Raw genomic sequence first — 23174 nt, 5'->3', positions numbered from 1 at the left:
TTGCAAAAAAACTATAGGATAAACTCACTTACGAGCTAACACAGGTACAAAATCCTAAAAAATATATTAACAAATAGTTTCAGAAGTAAAAAAAAAAAAAAAAAGATACTCTGCAATTACAATGTTGGGTTAAGGCCAAAAAAATAGAAATGAGTTATCGGAAAATTAATATAATTCACCACATTAATATATTAAAGAGAAATAGTACTTGATAAAAATTCATATTAATGTATGACAGAAACTACTAACAAAATAAGAATCGAAAGGAACTCTCATATCTTGATAAAAAGTATTATTTTTAAAAATGCTGAGAACAAAATATCATACTTACTAGTAGATTGTTGAAAGTTTTCCCTTTAAAGTTAGGAAAAAGGAAGATTGCCATTTCTTGACTTCTGGTCAACACTATATGAGATAGTCTTATTCAGTAAGTACAACACGAAAAGAAAAAGAAATGGCTTAGGAAATATATATAGAACTCTTGTAAATTAACATAATTAGTGCCTACTAACAAATATAACATAGGTATTGACTATAAGATCAGCACACACAAAAATATTGGGTATCAGTACAACAGGAGAGAGGAATAGGGATAAGAGATATACTTTATAAAAATACCATTTTCAGTAGCCACAAAAGTATACTAATCCCACATAGAGAGAATTGTAAAACTTTATTGAAATACACCAAAGAAAACCTAACTAAATAGAGACAGATGCAATGGCAATAGAATGAACATAAGACCTTGAAGACCAAGGTAAGAGGACTTGCCTTGTGAAATATACAGACTTTTAAAACTGTAACAAATAAGCTAAAATAATTGATTATTGTCACAGGAGTAGACAAATAATAGCGAAACAGACTAGAAAGTCCCCAAAGAGACCCATAGGTATATGGCAATGCCATATGGCAAAGCTAAATATGGGCTTTTCAATATATGATAAGATCATGGATATACATCTGTTTGGACCCCAACCTCAGACCATACACCAAAGTTATACTGATGAATTAGAAACTTCATGAAAAAGCAAAGCTTGAAAGTTTTGAAAACAGTATATTAGATCTTTATGACCTCAGTGTAGGGAAGGATTGCTCAAATAAGACATAGCACAAGCCCTAGAGGAAAAGACCATAAATTTGTCGCTATTAAAATATAAAATATAAAACCCATTCTTGAAAACATGCTAAGCACAGAGTGAAAAGACAAAAACCACAGACTCAAAAAGAAATTGTAAATACATCAAACTGCTAAATACTTCTTTTTCAGAATATGAAGTATGGCTACAATTCACACACAAAATAACAATAAAAACAATTAAAATAGACAAAAGACATTTCACTGAAGGAGAATCCCAAATGGCTTCCAAACAAATGAAAAGATGCTTAACTCCATTACTAATCTGGGCAATGCAAACTTGAAAGACAATAGCATCCCATTTCACACTCGTGTCATACTAAAACGTTATCAAATGCTGGCAAGAGAGAAGAACCAGAACTCCATATAGTACTGGTGGGACCTGTACACACTACACTACTATGAGCTACTAGTATCTACAAAAGCTGTAATTATGCATCCTCCAGAAGCTAGCAATTCCACTCTTCACATATGTGTCCTCAAGAAAATTACACATGTGTACCAGGAGCCGCATACAGAATGTGCTGAGATGTACTGTTGATAGACAAAAACCTAGAAGCAACCCAAATGTCCAACAGAGGGATGGACAAATTAAGAGGACACCGGGGAAACTGAATAAATCACAGCTATGTGCTATAGCATAGCTGCACCTCAGGAATATAATGTTGAGGTGGGGGAGAAGTCGCTGAAGAATATCTAAGTGGACTTGTTTTATGCGTCAAGTTTAAAAACATGCACTGGTACACAATGGCATAAGGATGCAAACATGTAGTAATACTATAAAGAGAAGAAAATAGCCAACACAAAATTCATAATAGTAGTTACTCTTGAGAAAAGGCAATGGGTGGGAATAGGAAATAAAAAAAAAAACAAAACAGCTCAGGACATTACAAAGGTCATCAGTAATCAGCCAAATTAGAATAGGAGCCGCCTCCTATGGAAAGCATTTTCATCACTTGCCTTATATTGCTGTGCAGAAACTGTTTTCCTCACAGCTTTCTTATGGGTCACTGATTTACATCACCTGCATAGTCTTTGTGGGCACCTGAGATTATGACCTTTGCTTTAGGGCAATGATTCTCAAAGTGTGATCCCAGAACCAGCAGCTTCAACTTGCCACGAGTACTTACTGCATCCAAACTCTGGGGGTGGAGCCCAGCAATCTGTATTTTAACAAGCCCTCCAGGTGATTCCGATGCCCACTGTTGAGAACCCTTGTTTCTGAGGACCTGGCCCAGCCCACGGACCTCCCTGCCTGGCCATTCTTCAGTTCTGAGTCTGTTCAGTCCTGCCATAAGACGGTTGCACTCTCTTCTAATGGAAGCAGTATTTCTTTCCAAGAACCAGCAGGACCCTCAAATGTCCCCCATCAGAATGGAGCCGCCTCCCATTTTTCCTTCCTCAATGCTATTTTAGCCACTGTGCTGTGACTGGTTATCTAGTGTCAGAAATTGACATCACAGGAGTGCTCTATGCAGGCTCCCAGGGCTCTGGTAGGAGCTTTTTACCACAAGGGAAAGATTAACATGTGAACGAACTTAACTATTAAGTCTGCCTAACAGCAAAAGATATCAAGATAGATAGGCTACAAAGCAGAATGCAGTTACCTTTTTGTCTTTGCTTCCAGGAAATCGCCATTTCTACCCTTATTGTAGTTTTTCACAATAAAAGACAGTTTCAGAGTAGCGCCCTTTCTCAGCTCCCTGATACTTTCAAGACTGAGAGGGGAGAAAAAGATAGCAGTCATTCGGAGTCCACTTCTCTGGCCATGGAGCCCACCTGCTGATCTCAGAGCCCACAGGAGGCGCACAGCAGTAAAGGGAATTCTAATGTCCATCTGAAATGCCAGCGCGCCATCTGATCAAGTTCTCCTAGCTCTAAACATTTTTTTCTATGTTAAATTGTTTTTACCCCCGCTGTCTATTTATATGATCAGTCCGTTTGAATGTTTTTACCCCAGCTATCTATTTGTATGATCAGTCTGTTTGAATGCTACATACCAAATATGAACACATTCACCATGTCCTGAACTTGATGTCACTAATGTCAGTTATTTAAATTTTGAGAAATATCGCATACGGGGAAGTATGTATCACTGAGCCATATGCAATACTATCACCTTACCCTTATTTATAGATACTGGCTTTGGAAATACAGGTGCTAATTCCATGAAGAGGTGGACTTTACAAAGAATGGTGTGAAGGGGCACCTGGTGGCTAAGTTGATTAAGTGTTCAACTTCAACTCAGGTCATGATCTCACAGTTCGTGAGTTCAAGCCCCACATCGGGCTCTGCACTGACTTTGTGGAGCCTGCTCGGAATTCTCTCTCCCCTCTCTCTCTGTCTCTGTCTCTGTCTCTCTCTCTCTCTCTCTCTCAAATAAAATTTAAAGAATGGTGTGAAGATATGATAGACAAGAAAGAAGTCCAATTTTTTCTGTAAGTGGTAAGATATAGTGGAAAACATACTGGCTTTGGTATTCCACTAAACTTGGGTTTGAATCTCACCTATGCCCTTTTACTAGATGTACAACCCTGAGCAAGTCTCTTACCTTTGCATCCTTCTGTGCACTATCAAGACTAAGAGAGTATAGGGGCGCCTGGGTGGCGCAGTCGGTTAGGCGTCCGACTTCAGCCAGGTCACGATCTCGCGGTCCGTGAGTTCGAGCCCCGCGTCAGGCTCTGGGCTGATGGCTCAGAGCCTGGAGCCTGTTTCCGATTCTGTGTCTCCCTCTCTCTCTGCCCCTCCCCCGTTCATGCTCTGTCTCTCTCTGTCCCAAAAATAAATAAACGTTGAAAAAAAAATTTTTTTTAAAAAGACTAAGAGAGGGGCGCCTGGGTGGCGCAGTCGGTTAAGCGTCCGACTTCAGCCAGGTCACGATCTCGCGGTCCGTGAGTTCGAGCCCCGCGTCGGGCTCTGGGCTGATGGCTCAGAGCCTGGAGCCTGTTTCCGATTCTGTGTCTCCCTCTCTCTCTGCCCCTCCCCCGTTCATGCTCTGTCTCTCTCTGTCCCAAAAATAAATAAACGTTGAAAAAAAAAAATTAAAAAAAAAAAAAAAAAAAAGACTAAGAGAGTATATCGAAATCATAGGGTTTTTGTGAGGGATTAAATGAGGTAATATGTATAAAGCACTTTGCACGGTGCCCATCACCTACTGATACAAGAAGTGACATATTCAAAATGCACTTCAGGAGGTAGACCTATTTGTGAAGTATGCTGGAAAGAAAGGAAGAATGAGAGACAAAACTTGTGAGGCAGTCAAATAGCCCAGGTTAGAGATACATTAGTATACTGAGTAGGGAGAAGCTGTAGGCTAACTGGTCAAAGAAGAGGGGGAGGGAAGAAGAAGGAAGGGGAAAGAGAAGATGGCATGAGACTGTCACCTGGAGAAGATGGATGACAGCTGTGCCATTGAGAATTGGGTGAAGGAAGCTGGAGTTGAACAAAAATATTACCAGAGGGGAACCTTATGCCTTTCTGAGGGTAAAAGGTATCAACGTTAGTACAAAGAAAAGACGTTACAAAATGCAGGATAAACTGTAAGCCAGCCAGACTTTGCAGGAGAGAAACAAAGAAAATGGCACAAAACCACCTTCATGTTTCAAAAGTGAGAGTATCAAGAGTGCAGGAGGAGCTGAATGGAGTTGGATTAAGGTCCTAGGCAAGACTGCACTGCACAGACGTCACTCCCCATTGCTCTGATGTCAAGACCCCCCTCCTTGTATTGAGGGCAAAGTGAGAGAAACCATGTGCAAATGAAGTAAATTGTAATTAGAGGGGGCTCAGCCCCAACTTGGGGAAGAACTTATGAGGAGCCAGGAGGGATGGGGGATTTTTTCCATTACAAGGGCTGAGATGGCAAAGGGAAAAATGAGAGTTCCACAGAAGCTCAAGTCAATCTTTCACCAGTGCTACAGACCTGTCATTTTTCTTTGGGACTCTGGTTGAGTCACTGCAGGGGAAATACAAACATCAGTGGAGAACGCTGCTGCCTAGAAGCAAACATCAGGAACCCAGACTCAGAAGCATAGAAAAGCCCTCTCTTGGCACCTATGGGATGAGGCTTGGGATTGCTCCATGGTGGTGTCTCCCCTGGTCAGCTCATTCTTCCTGCCACTTGCTGAAACCCGAGAGGGTTTACAAGGAGTGGTGGACGCAGTACAGGGAGCCAGCAGTTGGCAGAGAGGATGCTGTTCCTTGTGAACATGTTCCACGTGTCTGAAAGTTGGGAGCATATGAATAAAACACAGGAGACTGGTCTGAATCAGAGCAGTTGAGAGCCATGCTGAGGTCTGTGCTTCCTAAGTTGGGGTACTTTCTTGGTAAACAGAGAAGATGTTCATTCATTTCTATTTGGCAATACTACTAAAATCTAGACTATTCTGGGGATGGTCAATATTTCTCACGTTAAATGAGTTAGGCAAAGATCTTTCTAAGGAGTATTATCATGTTGGGTCATAATACTTAACATAAGCGTAGCTGATTCACCTTCTCTCCTTTTTTAATTACATACAGTAAAATCCACTCTTTTTACTGTTTACTTTTTTACTGTTTACTTTTTACTGTTTACTCTTTTTACTGTTTACTTTTTACTGGGTACAGTTATGTGAGTTTTCCCAAACACGGAGTGTCATGTGACCACCGCTACAATCAAGATATAAAAAAAAGTTTATCACTAAAAACCTCTCCTTGCCATTCTGCCCCTTTGTAGTCAAAGTCCTTACCCTCTCCCTCCCCCAGCAACCAAGGATCAGTTCAGCTCTTCTTTTGACAACTATTTGAGTAAGGCCGGAGATTTCTTTATGATTCCATGGTATAAAAACAATAGCAGCGGTAATAGGAACAGTTAATAGATACACTGCATTTCCAATGTGCCAAGCACCATTTGAGGCACTTTATAGATGAGAATACTAAGGAGAAATTGAGAAATTTTGGAAAAGAAAGAAGTGAGGAGAGAAGAGTATTGCGAAAGTCACCTACTACTGGCATCCCCGGGGCTTGAGTCGGGCATGTCTAACTGGTAGGTCTCTTGCTTTAACCTCTGATGCTGCTTCTTTTGACAAAGTAGAAGGAGTATCTACCAATTTTAGAAAGCTCAGTTTAGACCTGAGATAGCCTTACTCTAAAAATAAATAAAAGTTATGTGAGAACTTGGTTAACTACACCAATAAAGCAATAATTAGCTGGGTGTGAGATAAAATGAAGCCAGGATCCTAGAACACCTTCTTTATAATCCTCATCATATGCAATGAAGACCATGCCCAGGTAGGTTATGTCCTCTGTCATAAACCTGACCAGGTTTGTAAAACAAAGCTAGAAGAATTTCCAGCACGAATACAGAAATGCTGTTTTGTTTCAATGCTCTGAGCAGCAACTCCCTCTCAAATTTACCAAAACAAAACAACGAAATGGGATTTTTAGTGTTAGTCTTGTGTGTATTTCAGGTTGGAGTCCCCGACCCGGTCTCTGGTGATGGAGGCCCCAAAAGGAGTCGAAATAAATGCAGAAGCCGGCAACATGGAAGCCACCTGCAGAACAGAGCTGAGGCTGGAGTCCAAAGATGGAGAGGTAGGGGTGAGAAGGACACAAATTCAGAGAGATCCAGCTCCAAACAAGCCAACCTTTCCCACACCTTTCCCAGACTCCCGTGGCACTGAAGTTGATCCCACTTTCAAACAAGAGGAGCCAATCAGGTTTTGTTTCGGGAACAAATATGTTGAACAGCACCGTCATAAGCTTAACCCACAACACAGAAGAGTTATGGCTCATTGTTTGTAAGCGCTGAAGTAATAGCATGTACTACAAGTAGAGAATTATACACACGGCTATAAAAATGAATGCTATTTCTAAATTCTCTCTCTCGTCACCCGAAAGTAAGATTTAGGTAGCTGGCATGATTAAGCTGTATATCACGTACATCTAACTCAAGCTGAGCTTAATTTACTCACAGTGACTTTCAAAGTTTACATTGTATGGTTCTACTTTGAGAATGGAGAGTGTGATCCAACAGCTATCCCAAATCAGAACAAGGCAAACCTTAAATAGGGTAAGACTAGGCAAGAAGACGTTGGAGGACTGAAGATATTAATTCTTCCACCCAATATAATCCAACTTTGGTGAATAGAATAGCTACTTGGGTTTGTGTAGACAAGGTAAGGTAAATCCCCAAGAAAATAAGATTGAACTGCAAAATTTTAAAAATGTCTCCGTCACGTGCATAGGTGAACTTTTCCATTTAAGAGTTTTTAAATAGACGGAAAAAATGTGTATTTTTTTAAATCAAAACTGTATTCCACTTTTCATATCTAGTTAGAGCTTTCCCATCCCCACCTGCTTTTGTGTACCCAATCCACCTCTTGATGGGTTTGGCATTTGCTATATTTGTTTTAAAAGAGCTAGTTAGATAAAGTATTCAGTTATCAAAATGGTCTCTTCAAACAGCCACAAACCCAAAATCATACACGTGTAGAAATAGTGGCTCTATCACATATGCAGATTATAGCTCTCAGAATCCAGACTCTGGAGGAATTGATTATAATCTTAACAGTCATTCAAGACCAGAAAGCACTGCATGTTCTTGCAGTCTTCCCATGCACACAGACAGAGCTGGGGTGTGAAGGCCCATCCATAGTAAAGAAATTATCAACCTTGCATTTCCAAATTCATTTCACTCTAGGACTCTCTTCATATTCTACATGCTAAACTTTTTGTAAAATGCTAATATAGACCAGTGAGACATTGTCTTGGTAGAATATATGCTTCCCTGAGGATAGAGACTTTATCTGTCACGTTCGTCTCTGAATTCCCAGGGCCTAGAATACTCAACACAGCAGTTGAACTTCATCTACTGTTTCTGAATGTCAAGAGAATAAAGGGCAGCTTCTAACTCCTCTTTCCTTCCTGTTCACTTTCTTTAGATTAAGTTAGATGCTGCGAAAATCAAACTACCTAGACTGCCTCACGGATCCTACACGCCTACAGGAACGAGGCAGAAGGTCTTCGAGATCTGCGTCTGCGCCAATGGGAGATTATTCCTGTCCCAGGCAGGAACTGGTTCCACTTGTCAGATAAACACAAGTGTCTGCCTTTGAGAGACCATCCATAGTGGACCTTGTTGGCAGCATAAAGGCCATTTTTGGCTTTAGACACTGGCTGCCAGCTATTTTTACTAGAACACAGAAAGCCTATCAAAGACCTTGTGTGTGTGTGTGTGGGTGTGGGTGTGGGTGTGGACGTGGGTGTATGCGTATGCGTGTGGGTGGCTATAAATATATATAAATATATATAAATAAATATATATATCCTCTGTATAAAATGAGGTTTCAGTACAAAAGGAACCATGGGTGACCCTGTGATATCCACCATCATTTCCATTTCAACCCTACCACCTACATGATAAAATCAAAACACTAATTCAGGCCCAATATTCCCCAGACCCTTCAAAACCACACAGTGTATCAGACTCTTACCGAATAGTCACCTACATGTTTAAGCAGCCACGCATCTTCCCCTTTAGTGTCATTACAAGGCAGTGATGGCGGGAATCTCTAAGTCACACTCAAGCACTGAGACCCTTGTATTGCAGCAGATACTTCGTTTCCTTTTTTAGCTTTCGTAAGGCTCGCCAACTTCCCCTTCTTCAAGTTAGGGATGGGGCAGTGCCATAGAAGTTGGCTGTGGGAACTCAAAATGGCTGTTCTCCCTTCACAGCCGAATGTACTGGGGCCTTTGTAGTTGGATGAATGTGGAGGATGAATTTTAGCAAAGTTTGAACTGCCCACCCAACTCCTGCTATGTTCCTTCAAAATTACATATTATCCCACAGTCAAAATAGGAGTTGTAAATCAGCACAAAATAGGATAACAGCTGCTCCTCAGTCGGCTGGAAGCTACTCAGTGGCCTGACAGGAAAAGAATAAATGGGTGATATGTCTCTGTTTAAAGGAAAAAAATGGCTCAAAGTCTGTTTCATCCTCACTTGTGACTTTATCCAGTGGACTCCAGCCTCAAAATCCTTAAGAGAGGAACCCCCACCCCAAGAGAAACCATTTGGGAATGGAAACCTAATTAAGAGGAGCCTAGAAAACCTAATTAATTTTTATATATTTCCTGGGATTGGTAGGTAATTGGGAGACTTGCCTTTTTATTTCTAAAGATACGCACAAACTCTAGCTTCAATATCCTTATATATATTTTTGTTGGGATATTTATATTCCTAAATCCACCATTATATTTTCTCCAAGAATACTGACCCAACAATCACTGATCTGAAATACCTGCCCCCAGAAATGGTCACTGGAAAGCAATATAAACTGAGTCAAGTGTCTCTCTCAGACTCACCGTGTCCTCAACGGCCCAGCGAAACCACTCCCCCATAAGTGGAGGCACCTCCCTAGTTCCCGCCATCAGCTACCTCTCATCCCTCCACCTTCATCGTCATGCTCCAGGGTCACCCTGGCCAGCTCTTGTGCTGGGACAGGGGATTACACCATCTCTGTTCAAAGAGGGAGAAATGTGCCTATGCCTTAAGTCAATGCACTCAGCAAGGAGAAGCACATCCTATTTATCTTGTTGTTACCTGTAGTTTATTTTTGGGCGATTGGAGGGGGAATGGTTTAGTCATGAGTGGGCATCTTAAAAACTGGTAGACAAACCAGGTGGCTGACAGACATGGACTCTCAGGAGCCCGTATGGAGTTGTAACTGGCTTAGACAGTCCTGGATGCCATTTGGCAAGCAGCGGCCCCACAATCCTAAATGAGGTCATATTGGTAGGCCTGGATGGCATTTGTGTTTTTTTTTTCTTCAACAAGGTTTTAATTTTTCTTACTTCACAAGCAGAGAAAGTTTTGGAAACGAATATGAGGTTTGATATTTTTGAGATGACACTCAAGCATCAGGCTGAGGTTTGTATACAAAGGATGTAAAAAGCAAGCTGTGTGTTGCTTTAGGAGTGGGTCGGGGGGTGGGGAGGGGTGGTTTCCTAGCTTGGTCAGCAGCCCTGCTGGATTCCAGACCCCATACCCCCTCCAGTCACTCCTTCTCGGTATCCCATGTGGAGGAATTGAGTTGTTCACGGGCAAGACTACTTAGTTTGCAACACTAAGAGTCTAAAAAGGAAAACCCTAAAAACATGTTAAGTTGCTCTCCATCAGTATTCTTTCCTGTAGGATCATACTGCCAGAATCTGCATGTACTATATACAGGGTTTTGCCAAATAGAAGAAGCCCCCCTTGGCCCCGAGGAGCATCCCCCGCCCCGCCATTCAAATAAACAGTAGTAGCTGTGAGGCCTTCCATGGCTAATTACCTTAAGACTAAGTGTTTTTAAGCAGAGAGACCATCTTTGTATTTTACTGTCTCAAGTACACTATCTATGGATGACAAGAAAACAGAAGGTTCCCTGAACTTCTTTCCTCGGAGTTTGTTCTAATCGTTATATGAAAGTCTAAGATGAGCCCCTTGGTAATTTTATGCCAATATAAAAAAAAGAGAGTAATGGGATCCCACTTGCAGAATTTAATCCTAAAGGTAATCAGATCACAAATAGGATAAAAATAATAATAGCAAACCAAGAATAGAAATGAAGCACCTGTGGGGGACAGACATAATAAAAAATTCTGGTTTTCATTTGTGCTAAGTGACCACAGTATACCAGGTAATAAGCAGGAAACTTGGCATAGATTAAATCACGTATTTCAGTTCTGACTGCAGAATTCGGTAAAATGCATTTTAAGTTCTTAAGTGTATATTTTTTTTCTCCCAACTTCCTCCAACTAGAAAATTTGTCCATGGTCATGAGAAAAAGTTTTAATTCTGGAAAAAAAAATCTTTTACATTAAAATCTGATAAACTTTAATTTTAGAAATTGAGATTCTTTCTCATCTTTATATATAATACCTTCTAGACAATCACATCTTTGAGGATATTAAGGAGCAGGGGGTATAACAAAGAGTTCAAATGAATCGTCAATATTCTAGAAGTTCTAGTATGCTAATATTCTTCAGAAGATTTTTAAAAATTAAAGTGATCTCCAAACACTTAGCCCTCATTTATATTTGTTATCTGTTCAATAAGTCATACAAGTTTGGTGGTAACCTACTAACATATGACAAAGGTTGTCAAAAGCCCTTATGGTGGCATCTCTGTAGGTGGAAACTCGGTGTGAGGCTTTTTAATTGTTCTTTTTCCCAAGGGATAGATCTTATAAACTTGAATTGGCTTTAACTTCCTTTAGGTCAGTTTCCTTTGGATGGTTTTCATTGTACATCCATCAACCATAGACCAAAGATTGTTTCAAGTTTAACTCTAGAGCAGGTGTCAGCAAATTGTGGTCCCCAGACCAAACCTGGGTCATCACCAGTCTTTGTAGATAAAGTTTTATTGTAACACAGACACATTTATTCATTTCCTTGATGTCTGTGGCTGATTTCATTCTGTGACAGCAGGGCCAAGTAACTGTCAGAGACTTCATGACCTGCAAAGCAAAGTACAATTTGGATCTTTACAGAAAAAGTTTGCCGACCCCTGACGTAGAGGTCATTTGTGCCATGTGTTAGACCTGGAAGGAAAACGAATTCCAAGGAAGCATGGAGTAACCCTACATTTCCCTGGGTGCTTGGAAATATAAATACTTGCCTACAGAAAAAAAGATTAGCCCTATGCTATGTATAAAAGTGATCCACTTGTCTTAGAAATCCAAGTTCACAGGATTCTTGAGAAAAGGAAAGATGGAATCAGAGGAAGCCTTAGTGCAAAAGGAAAGCTGTGATTCTCCAAGAGTTGTCTTAGAACCCTTAATAGAGAGGTGCTTTCTCTGGTCAGCATTGTGTAAGACAAGAAGAGAAGCAAAGGTCCTATAATTAAATTTAGAATCTTTCTCCTGAAGAGACTGTTCTGCAGTTTCATAGGTTCCAGCTCACCATCACCTGTTCCAGAAAAACGCACATTCCATGGTCCTCCAGAGAACACTTTTGACCTAACGTATCTTGTTGACGTCCATCACCTCAGTTATTTATACCTCCAGTGTGCTTGCCATTCCTATGTCCCCACCAGGCCTGAATGGTTGGTGGGACCAATAAATAATGTTGAAAGAATAATAAGAAATTTTGGAGGCAGCATCTGAAAATATGCGGGAAGAAAAAAATACAGTAAAAGTCTTTTATGAAGGTGTTTTGAGGGGGAAACCAGATCAATACCAGTTTGATTTTGTTTCCAAGGAGTTGGTGTGTGTTCTTTGGTGTAGCAGGAGTGCAAAAAAAGACCTATTTTGAATTCTACCATGTCTACCTCTGTGTAGTAAGGCAAGTTCCTACCAGAGATTTCTCCCTTCAGTCAATAGCCTATTGCTAAGTCCATACTTATATTCAATATTGTTAAAATAGCATCAATAATGAATGACTCTTTGTAAGCATGAATGTTCATGTCAGAAAGATTTTTTTAAGGAAATCGACCACCATTTATCAGACCCTAATCAATGTCACAGAAAGAGCCCTTTTGCATTTTATCTGGATTCAACCAAAAGGGGATTAAATTGGCAACACTGCCCTCCACAGAAGCAGCTCCATGAGAATATCTTGCTTTTGTTTATTTTAGGCAAAAGGTAGCATGATGTTTGGACCAAAGAGACAAACAGATCCATATAAGCACCTGATCCTTATTTTTTAAGGCTCTGTGAAAGGTGAGAACCTCATTTAAGTAAGTTACAAACAAGACTATTTGCTCTCTTTCCCCAGCACTAGGAAATCTTAGGCATAAAAAGGATAACGAAGCAGTTTCTGGAATGATACATTTGCATGGTGCTCCAGTAGCAGGTGGGGGAAAATGTTATAATAAAAGAAACAACCTTAGAAAACAGGCTTTTTATCTCAAAGATAAAAATGTATCTCTTTTGGTCTTTTATCACTTTCTCCTCAGGGGAAGGTTCCCCCCCTTCCAACATATTTCCAGTGAAATAGTCAAAACTACTGCATTGGGATGTCAGATGCATCTCTTTCTTTGTGGCAATCTGAATTTAAAATTGTACGGTTGCCTCTGAATTTCTCATTCACAAAGCTAAACCCACTGATAGGAGATAAAGCACTCTGAAGCCTGCTGCTTGCACTAGCACACCACACACATTAGCACTTTCTAACGCAATGGGATTTCTATGGTTCTGAAAAGCTTTCTTCATAATGGAGTCCTTGACATTTCTCAAGGCAGGTCTGAATGGCGAAGGAAAAATAATTATTTGTGGGAAGTCCTTGTTTTGAGTATTGTTAGAGCACAAGTGTGGAAAAAAATAGCAAGTTTGGGGTGACTCATGCTCACAGAAGTTATTTGCTTTGGTTTTACCCCCTCCCCCCCCACACACACACTTACTGTTGCAGATACTGATAGAGTACAAAATTAGCATCTTCCTGGGAGAAAAGACAGCAGTTCAAGAATGTGAGGCCCCTTGATGCAATAGGCAGTGTGATGTCATCAACAGTGTTGATGATGTCATCAAATCCATTACTGAACAGTCTCAGAAGGTCAACAGCAATGCTAACTGCTACTCCTCACTGTCAGCCCAGCAAGTGTGAATATCAGCTCCATGTCCATGAATTTTGCAATTAGAACAAAGGAAAACTTGCTGTAAGCAAGAAGTATTTTTAGAATCTAAAGCCACCTGTCATAATAGGAAGCCAAAGTAGTCCAAGATGCCTCATTAGGCATGTAGACACCCTCAGTAGCGAATGAGGGGATTTTGCTTCATTGCTGAGCCCTAGCTGAGGCCAGATAAATACAACAAACATGAAGAAGGAAACATCTGTTTTACCTAAAATCTACTCTGCCCCTGCTAGACTTGCCTAGTGGTCTCTCGTCTGCCATTGTCTTGACAGCCTACTTCTCCATTTGGGTTATTTGGGGACAGTCAGAGTTAGCTCAGACTTCATCATGTGAGAAATTCCCACCTGACAAGTTTGGTTACATAGGAACAGTATAGCAAAGGAGTGTCCTAAGGCAGGAAAACGATAATTGTTAACGAGGAAGATGTTGGTGATGATACTGAATTTGGGGGTTATAGATTCTCTTGAGAATCTGAGCAAAGTTCTCAACCTTCTCTCCAAAAAGTATCGCACCCTCAAAATTTAACATAAAATGGAAGTGACTTTTATGGATCTGAAGCCTTCTCTAAGATATGTCAAATGTTGGAGTCTATTCTCCAGTTATAATAATTTTCATTGACTGATGTTCATTAAGCACTATATGTTAGGCACAATGCTGAGTGTTTTATATGCACTCACTTATTTCATCCTCAAAACAATCCTTTGAGTTAAGTTCTATTATAGTTCCAATTTACAGATGTGGAAACTGAGGCTTAAAGAGATTAGGAAACTTGCCCAAAGCCACTCGTTAGAAAATGGCAGAGCTAGAATGTGGGTCTAACTCCAACCCACTATGCTATGAAGTCACCAATATGTCAAACTATTTTTCAAGGTGTTGAGAAGTGTCTCCTACCAGCTGTTAGATTAGACCTTCTTGAGTGGATGAGGCTATAAAACTTTTATCTGTATAGTCTCTCATCCATGACAGCATCCAGTACTAAAGTAGAGATATCTGCAGTGAAAATATAAGTGATCTGTCTGAACAATAGAATCTGGAACCAAAAAAAGCTTTTTTTGTTTGCTCTGTTTGATTCTTAAGTCAGACTTCTTGTCCTTACAAATTGAAAGATGCCTGGGGTGTCAGCATTACAGTTAAGAGAAAATTGTAATACTTAGTGATTTATAGGCATAGGCTAAGCAAGTCAGCATTTCTGCACACATACATTTCCTTCTCCTATTCCTCACTTCAAAAGACAAAGATCTTATTTTAGATGAGGTCTTGATTATCATACTTCCTGACCTTTACTTGTGGCAAAACTTAAGGAAAGAATCAAATAGAAGGGAACTCAATCTCTGCCATTGTAGCAAGAACTCAGTTAGCATTATGCATTCAATACCCAAGGTGGCCACTTAGGCTCTAATAATGGCTGGAGACCCACATGCCATACCTTGTCAACCATTACTAATGGGCCATACCCCTCCCTGTGAGCAGAAATCTTCTTGACAAAGCACTCAGACCATCACAACCATTGATCTGAGTTGGAAATGGGACCTATTTGCCAATTCTTGTCTGAACAGTGGCTCTCTTTAACCTTGAACCTATACATTTTGACTGGTGTCCTAGATTCAGCAATGAGATTGGTGGCATTCTAACTACTGAAGGAGAAGATGAGTACATCTGAAGTCCCTTACAACTTGGTGGCTTTGGAGCACTTTCATCTTTTGAGCAAAGGGACGAGGGTTTGATATGTAAGAGTTAAAAGACCTAAAATCATTTTGAAGAATTAACTCAGCCAGGGACCATCTGAACGGGTTATAAACCAGTATGCCCATATTAAGGTCCTATGATCAATCTGCCCCCACCCAGAGCTGAGAGAACACAGCAGCAAAGAGACTGGGGTTCATCCTGCTTTTCTTGCTTTCTCAACAGCACATATCTGATCTATTGGGTGTTTGTAGACAGAACTTCCCACTGCTGCCAACAGACACAGACCCAGTACGAGCCAGAGTCCTATAATCCCCTCTGGCTCAACCTTACCCCATAAAACCTTAATAAAGGGACAAGTTCAAAAATGTCAAAAGCCCTGTTTCAGGGTAAGTCATTCAGTAATTTTCTTTTACTGATCAATGTGTCCCAATGGCAAATCAGAAATGGGTACCCTTAATGAGTCTCATGGAACTAACATCACCAGAGCCAAAAATTAGGTTCCCTGATAATGAGGGGTTGGGGGGGGGGGGAGGTTTAAGCAGCAAAGGGAAGAGTTGGCACACCTGAATTTTGGATAGACACAAAATTGGCTTATTTTGTATGCAGTGTTTTGGTGAGGGGTGGGGTTGGAGTTTTCTATGTATTAACCACCTACCTCCTCAGTAAAGTTTCTCCCTTTGAGGCCATGAAGGAAAAACACACCTCTTAAGGAGGTCATATTTTAAAGGGAAAAGTTAGAGACCATCCGTCATTGTTCTGGCTAGATACGCCCCTGGAGAACCCAGGTTCTGGTGCTTTTCACAGAAAAGAGGACAAAGAAGTCCCACTTGCTTGGAGACTTTGAAAAAGGAACCCCATTCCCATAAAGCAATTGAGTTCAGCCTTTGGGTTATTTTGGGCTTTGTTTTGTTTTTCTCTGGGTTTGGGTTTGATGTAAGAGGAAGAGCCTTTTAGTTTAGTTTTGTTTTGTTTTAAATAACATCGATCCTTGCACACTCTATGCAAAAATTTTGTAAGCATTGCAATAATGCTATGAACTACAAGGAACTATTTTAACTTTATTACACTTTCTGTATAAAAAAAAATTTGTATTTAATATTATTTCAACTGCAGTCTTGTAAAATATATTAATAAAAATAATGATTGGTAAGAAGGAAAGCACCCTTGTCCACTTCTTTAGGGACTTCCTCTTTCACAGTTGATAAGTCAGTCACTCCTATTGACTCTACCTCAGAAATAAATTTTCAGATGAACTTCTCTTCCGCATTTCTTTGATCAGTGGCCTGACATGTTGATTAAGCCACTTTTGGCTCTCAGAAGAGATTCACACAGGCTGCCTCATAAAAGAGAGCTTATTTTTACAGTAATACATGGCCTGGAATTGGGAAGTCCCCAGGATTTGAAGCAGGTCAGGAAAACAGCTTCGACTGCTCCCCTGATGTCCTGCATAGGCTCCTTTTGCTACGTTATACTACACCCCCTTCTGAATCCAATGTGACTGGTCAATTTTAGGTAAAACCTTTTTAATCAGACTACCTTAGCATTCCTGGTCTGCCTATGAATAAGCCACTTTTGAGCCAGGGGCCCATTCTTGACCTAATCACCTTTCATTGTCTTCCAAAGAATACCTTAGCATCACTGCCCTAGATGGGGCCGTGAGTGACACAATTTATGATAGAAGGCATCTCAACAGAACCACTCCAATCTACCCACCACAGTCAATTCTCTATGTTGAGCATCTCCTGTCTCCTGGCCTTCCACAATGCTGAGTTTTCACACATACTACCATCCGCCTAGAATGCCCTTCCATCTAGCACCACCCGACCCCAGGACATCATCCTTCAGGATCCTATTCCCATATCATCTTGTCTCAGTGGCCTTCATTATTCTTCCTCAAATCCCTATGAATTTGTTCTGATTTCTCCTATAATTTTACATTGTACTGTGCTTTATTTATTTACCTTCCAACCTGGAGCCATAGAATGGTTATATTCATTTTTAAACTTTATAAAAGAGTAATGACATTTAAATTGATCCTCATAATATGTTTTAAGATAGATAAGTCATTTTCTCATCTAGGAAGTCTAAGATAAATTTTACATAACCAATACATGACAGAATCGGTGTCCATTCCCAACTATATGTTTCATGATAGGCTACATCTCAACAAATTTAGCTCCTGATTACAAATGACACTAAAGCAGTATTATTGAATTCTCAAGGTAAAAGGCTAAGATAAAAATTTGATTCCCATGCAGGGTATAGTTTGTCTGGGGGTATTGGGAGGTGGGAATATACAACACACAAAAAAATCTAAATCAAAGAGAGTTAAATCAGAGAAATCACCACTCAAGAGACCTGATGCATTGATGGACAAAAATGAAGTGTCTCTAAAATGATAAAGAAACACTAATAGAGGGAAAGACACTAATGAGTCAAATTAATTGACATCAATGTTGATACAAAATTGGAAAGCAGAAAAAATAACCAGGAGGGGCGCCTGGGTGGCGCAGTCGGTTAAGCGTCCGACTTCAGCCAGGTCACGATCTCGCGGTCCGTGAGTTCGAGCCCCGCGTCAGGCTCTGGGCTGATGGCTCAGAGCCTGGAGTCTGTTTCCGATTCTGTGTCTCCCTCTCTCTCTGCCCCTCCCCCGTTCATGCTCTGTCTCTCTCTGTCCCAAAAATAAATGAACGTTGAAAAAAAAATTTTTTTAAAAAGATGTAAGATTCTGTAACCCACTTAATAATCCAGACTTGCTTTGTCAGAGTTAAAAGACCCAAAGGTGGGGAACAGGCATCATAGTGCAGAGACGTACATTGTGAACAACAGGTTTGAATTAGCTTCTCCAATTAAGTCCAATGATGGGTTCATTTTGGTTCATGAATGCCAAATTTTAATTACTCTCAATAATACCAAACACTTAAAATTTATGATTAATTTACAGGCCCCAAGGAAGGCTCTCATGACCTATTAATGGACGGACAGCATGTAAGCCTTTGGAACTCCCTAGCACAAGAATTAAACATGAATATAAAATGCTTGTGAAATATTTCAAGATAACTCTTAATAGAATTTAAAGTGGGCATACAAAATATGAGGACAGAATCTTCAAAATTATAATATATTTTAACAGGAAGTAAGAATTTTTAAGTGGCAAAATTTAGGAAATAGATACTAAATCAAAAGTAGAAGCTACAACACTAAATCATCTGTTTTAACTTATTATGAGACTTAAGTCAAAAGTTGCACTTAAAACAGGCTGGGCAAAAATTAACCCATACAACTTGAATAAAAGTAAAATCATTTTTTAAAGTAGACTTTATGATAAAAAATATTAGGAGACATTCAGATGAACAATGTATGATGATGAAATTAGTCTTAGTGATATATATACATGATTAAACCATTATACTGATCAGACAAGTAATAAAAACAAAAACCTACAACTTTGAAATATAAGAAGAAAATTGACAAATATGATTGTAGTAGGAAATTTTTTCCACTCTATCTTCTAAATTGCAACTTGGCAAAGCACAAAATAAGTAAATAAATAATAAACATGCACACACACCCTTAAACGTGGCACCAAAGAAACAACTTCTCTTTGACAGGCTATGATCATATAGAAGAAATAAATATCTCAAAATGAAAAAAGTTAAAACAACCTTTGTTTTTAGGCTAAGTTCTCTGAAAGTAGAAATAGATGATATATTTTATATTAACAGAAAATCCTAGGAATTTCCTAATTGAAAAACACTTCCCTAACTAATCTATGATTTGGGAAAAGAACCCAGCCTATCTACAGCTTAATAATTAAAAACAGTACAAATTATTAAATTTGGCCAAAGAAGACTTCTGAAATAAAAGCATTTAAACATATCAATTGAGAAATAAATAAATAAAGCACTGAAGTTTCCAAAACAACCAACAAAACAACAAAATCAACAATAAATATAAGGGGGCATAAATAATTCTGCATCCTACCTCTTTAAAAAGTCAAAAACAAAAATCTAAAATAGACAAACCTGCTCAGAAATTTTGAAAAACAAAAATAAGTTTGAGACACACATGTAAAATTTTAAATATGTTCTAGCATGTTTTACAACATGATTTTTTCCTTATGAAAAAAACAGAAAAACTCTATAAAGTGTACAATTTATAAAAAATTAACCTAAATTAACAAGGTAAAAGTTAGTGCTGGTTTCTTAAGTGCAAGTAAAATAGTTTTGTGTAGGAAATGCCATCCAAGATATAACTTTTCAAGTATCAACACATTATTGATTATATTTTATTTATAATATACATGCAAACATATATTCATAAATTATGTATACAGAAAAAAAATACTGTGAGATCTGTTGTAACCTATACAAAAAAATATTAAAAACTTTAAGAGAGATAAATCAGATAAATCTAAAAGGAAGAGATCAACGCTTAGCTGAACAGACTAACACTGGTAAAGATTTTGTCTTCCTTCAAGTTAACTTACACATTTAACAAAATTCCATCAAAATCCCAACAGAAATTTTCTGGGAAGTAAACAAAATAAATCTAAAGTTTATTGGGCAAAATAAAATAGAAAAAAAAAAGTTAAGGAATATTCTCCACAAAAAAAGGCACTAAAATGATAGACTATTTCAAAACACAAAATAGCAATAATGAAGATAGTGATATTTCAAAAATAGAAAGACAGATCAATTGCATTTAGTATTATTTCTCTATTAGGCAAACATCCTTCTCTTTTCTTTAGGTGGTCATTCAGCTCACAAATGGGCAATCTTGACAATGAAACAAACAGCTGCAGATATTAAATACGCAATGAGGGTGTGTGTCTGGCGCCAGGGAAGCAGATAGTTGGAATATTACTACAAACCAAAGAAAAATATATTGAGTATTTGACTGCTATTAGGAAAGTTGATCAGCAAATTTATGGGTGATGATAGAGAGAGGGAGCTTTAGACTTACACTTTAAATGACCTCCACGGAACCAGGGTTAAATGTATTTGCTCATCTAGCATCTATTAAATGTTTATTCTCTTCTAAATAAATAACACACTCTCCTTTGCCTTTGAATACCCCAGAGTCCAGTGGGGTGGACAGAGATCTAAAAAGGCCAATTACAACACAGTATGAAGAGCTATGAAAAAGATAAGAAAAAATTAACAGGAAATTGCCTACCCAGGATCTGAGGAAGAATAACAAGAAATTGCAAAGAGGAGAGAATAGCAAATTGAAGCATATGCAATTTTGTAGTTCCTGCTTCCCCATCCCACCCCCAAACAGAAGAGAACATTTTTTAAAAAAAGAATAATAGAATAGCAGAAAACAGGAGAAATGGTTAAAAATGTTATGCTTTTAGGAGTTCAAATTAATAAGAAAATCATCAAGAAATCATTAAATAAATGAACAAAAGAGATGATAAGCACATTATTCACACAAGAAAAAATATATACTTTTCATTCTAAAAACACTGGAAGATGTAACAGAGAATTAATAACCACTTTTCAAGGAGAACAAAAGAATGCCTACTATATTAAATATTTACTTTGACTTTAAAATACAATCTGATTTCAGAAATGTTAAAAAGTCCAACCTAGATCCTACTAAATAAAGTGTGTTTAAATCTATCAAATAAATGTGGTTAAACATGCTCATACCCTTGCAAAGAAAATGGAATTAAATCAATGAGATTTTTTAACATACCAAATGGGTTAAATAGTGACCATTTAAGGGCCCTGTAATTAGGTTGTATTTTATACTCTATGTTTAACCCTCTAAGGTAGATATTATCTCCATTTTACAGAAATAATGTTCAAACAAATTAAGGAACTTGCCTAGGGCAATTCTACTAGCAAATGTCGATGCTGAGTTTTAACTTCAACTAAAATTCTTTCCATTTTATGAAGTTGCCTACCTTTGCTAAGAAAAATAGTTGAGACAAATGCATGTCTGCACACTGGAGAAGTGGACATTAGTGTAGACTTTCAGGAAGTAGTGGGTTATAAAAATGTTCATACCCTTTGGCCTAGTAATCCCATTTTCAAAATCCATCCAAATTCAAAATTCAACAGTATTTAAATAGAAAAAAAGTTGTTGGCAATAGTGATAGCATTATAGTCGAATTTAATGATGGGAAAAATTAGCAACACTACCTAACCAGATGAAAGGGAAGGCTAATTAGATCATGGTTATTTTAACTTTATGAAATATCATGCTGCCTTTAAAAAGAGTTGTAAGGATTTTGTTTCATATAGAAAAATAATGTTAAATATATAAAAATTATGTATACACATAAAGCAAGACTTCTAGAAAAACTGAAAAATGAAGAAAGCTGTTTTATTTGGATGGTGGTATTATAGGTATATTTTTCTTATTATCATTCTTGTGTTTATAATATTTGTATAATAAACTTTTTCAAAAAAGACTAGTATCTGCTCTTTTTCTATTAAACAGAATTAACATCCTATCTTTGATCCTATTAATAGTCTACACGAAGAAAAATGTATAGATCCAAAATTATTTATAGCAATGTATATTTACAAAAAAAAATATGGAATTTGTCTTTTCTCCAATAATAGAGGCAATAGGTAAATAAATTATGGCACATCAAATCAATGGAATATTTTATATATTAATTTTGGAAACTATAGAATATCACTTGTTTCAAATAATTTAAAAAGGCCTAGTGTTGCAATGAAAGTTAATTGCCACTATATGAAAAAAATATTTATTTATTTATTTATTCATTTATTTATTTATTTATTTTAAGGATGACAAAGAACCACTGATAATTTTAAGTTATGACGTATGATGTTCAGGTAATATGAATATGGCTGTTCATATCTGTTTTCCTAAACTGTTAAGTATAGTCAACTTTATAACCATTAATTTTACAAAATGGATGAACAAAAATCATTTTTAAGCTTAGCCAAAAAAATTATTTAATGTTCAATTTTCAGTCCATTTATTCAAGTCTGCCAATGGGTCAAATTTGAAAAGACCTCTGAACACAGAATACCTAGGGATTTAAGGTGGCCTCTCCTTCCATTCCACAGAAGAATAAGATCTTTGAAAATGTTCTTCGGGTCCCTGTGATTGTTACAAAGCTCTACTACAGATTTGACATCAAAGAATAGGCCACACATCTAAGCTTTATTTGGACACCAAGGTTGTACGAATGTGGCTCCCCTACTGGATTTCAAGCAAAGACTAGGTGAGGAAGGGCCCAACCCTTCCCCCTTTTAAGAGACATAAAAAGAAACCAAAGAAAACTTTTACCACAACTTGAGATGGATAGCTACCTTAAATTGTGACTGTATAATTGATGCTCTCTGCTCTTGACGATTGTTTCTGATCCCTGCTACCTTCATTCACTCTCATCCTTTGAACTCACATAATTCCTTCCTACCTCAACAGTCCAGATTTGTTTTGTCAAGTTAGAAGACCTTATATTCTCTAATTTCAAATAGTTTCATACAGATTTGATATATCTACAAGCCATCCTTCCCATGATTTCTAGGCATCATAACCCACCTCCCTTAGCTTTCATGATACTGCAGTTTATGATTTCTCCTCCAACATCTGACTGTTCCTCTCCTTTCTGTAAAGACTCCATAATAGATAATCCTCCAAGGTCCCCAGAACCCAATAATTAACCCTGACTCTAGTACCATGGATAGTTACCACAAAGGTCTTTCTTTATTCTTTAAAAGCTCAAACTCTGAGATATCCTGTAATCTGGCCCAACTAATTTATCTCCCTCATC

At 38.3% G+C, this 23174-nt stretch overlaps 1 protein-coding gene across 4 annotated transcripts in view; it reads left to right on the top strand.

The window, feature by feature from the left end:
- The window catches only part of SGCD (sarcoglycan delta), a 947672-nt gene extending 934176 nt beyond the window's left edge, over positions 1-13496 (top strand). For all 4 annotated transcript variants that reach the window (XM_045436332.1, XM_045436340.1, XM_045436349.1 and 1 more), the window contains 2 exons: positions 6580-6703; positions 8053-13496. In XM_045436332.1, coding sequence (XP_045292288.1) covers positions 6580-6703; positions 8053-8226 — 298 coding nt within the window. In that variant the 3' untranslated portion in view covers positions 8227-13496. The remainder of the gene's footprint in view (positions 1-6579; positions 6704-8052) is intronic.
- Positions 13497-23174: the final 9678 nt, after the last annotated feature.

Source organism: Leopardus geoffroyi, chromosome A1, assembly GCF_018350155.1.
Source record: "Leopardus geoffroyi isolate Oge1 chromosome A1, O.geoffroyi_Oge1_pat1.0, whole genome shotgun sequence".
Taxonomy (NCBI): domain Eukaryota; kingdom Metazoa; phylum Chordata; class Mammalia; order Carnivora; family Felidae; genus Leopardus; species Leopardus geoffroyi.
Note: the sequence above shows the minus strand (reverse complement) of the source record. Positions and strands in the feature narration are given on the sequence as shown.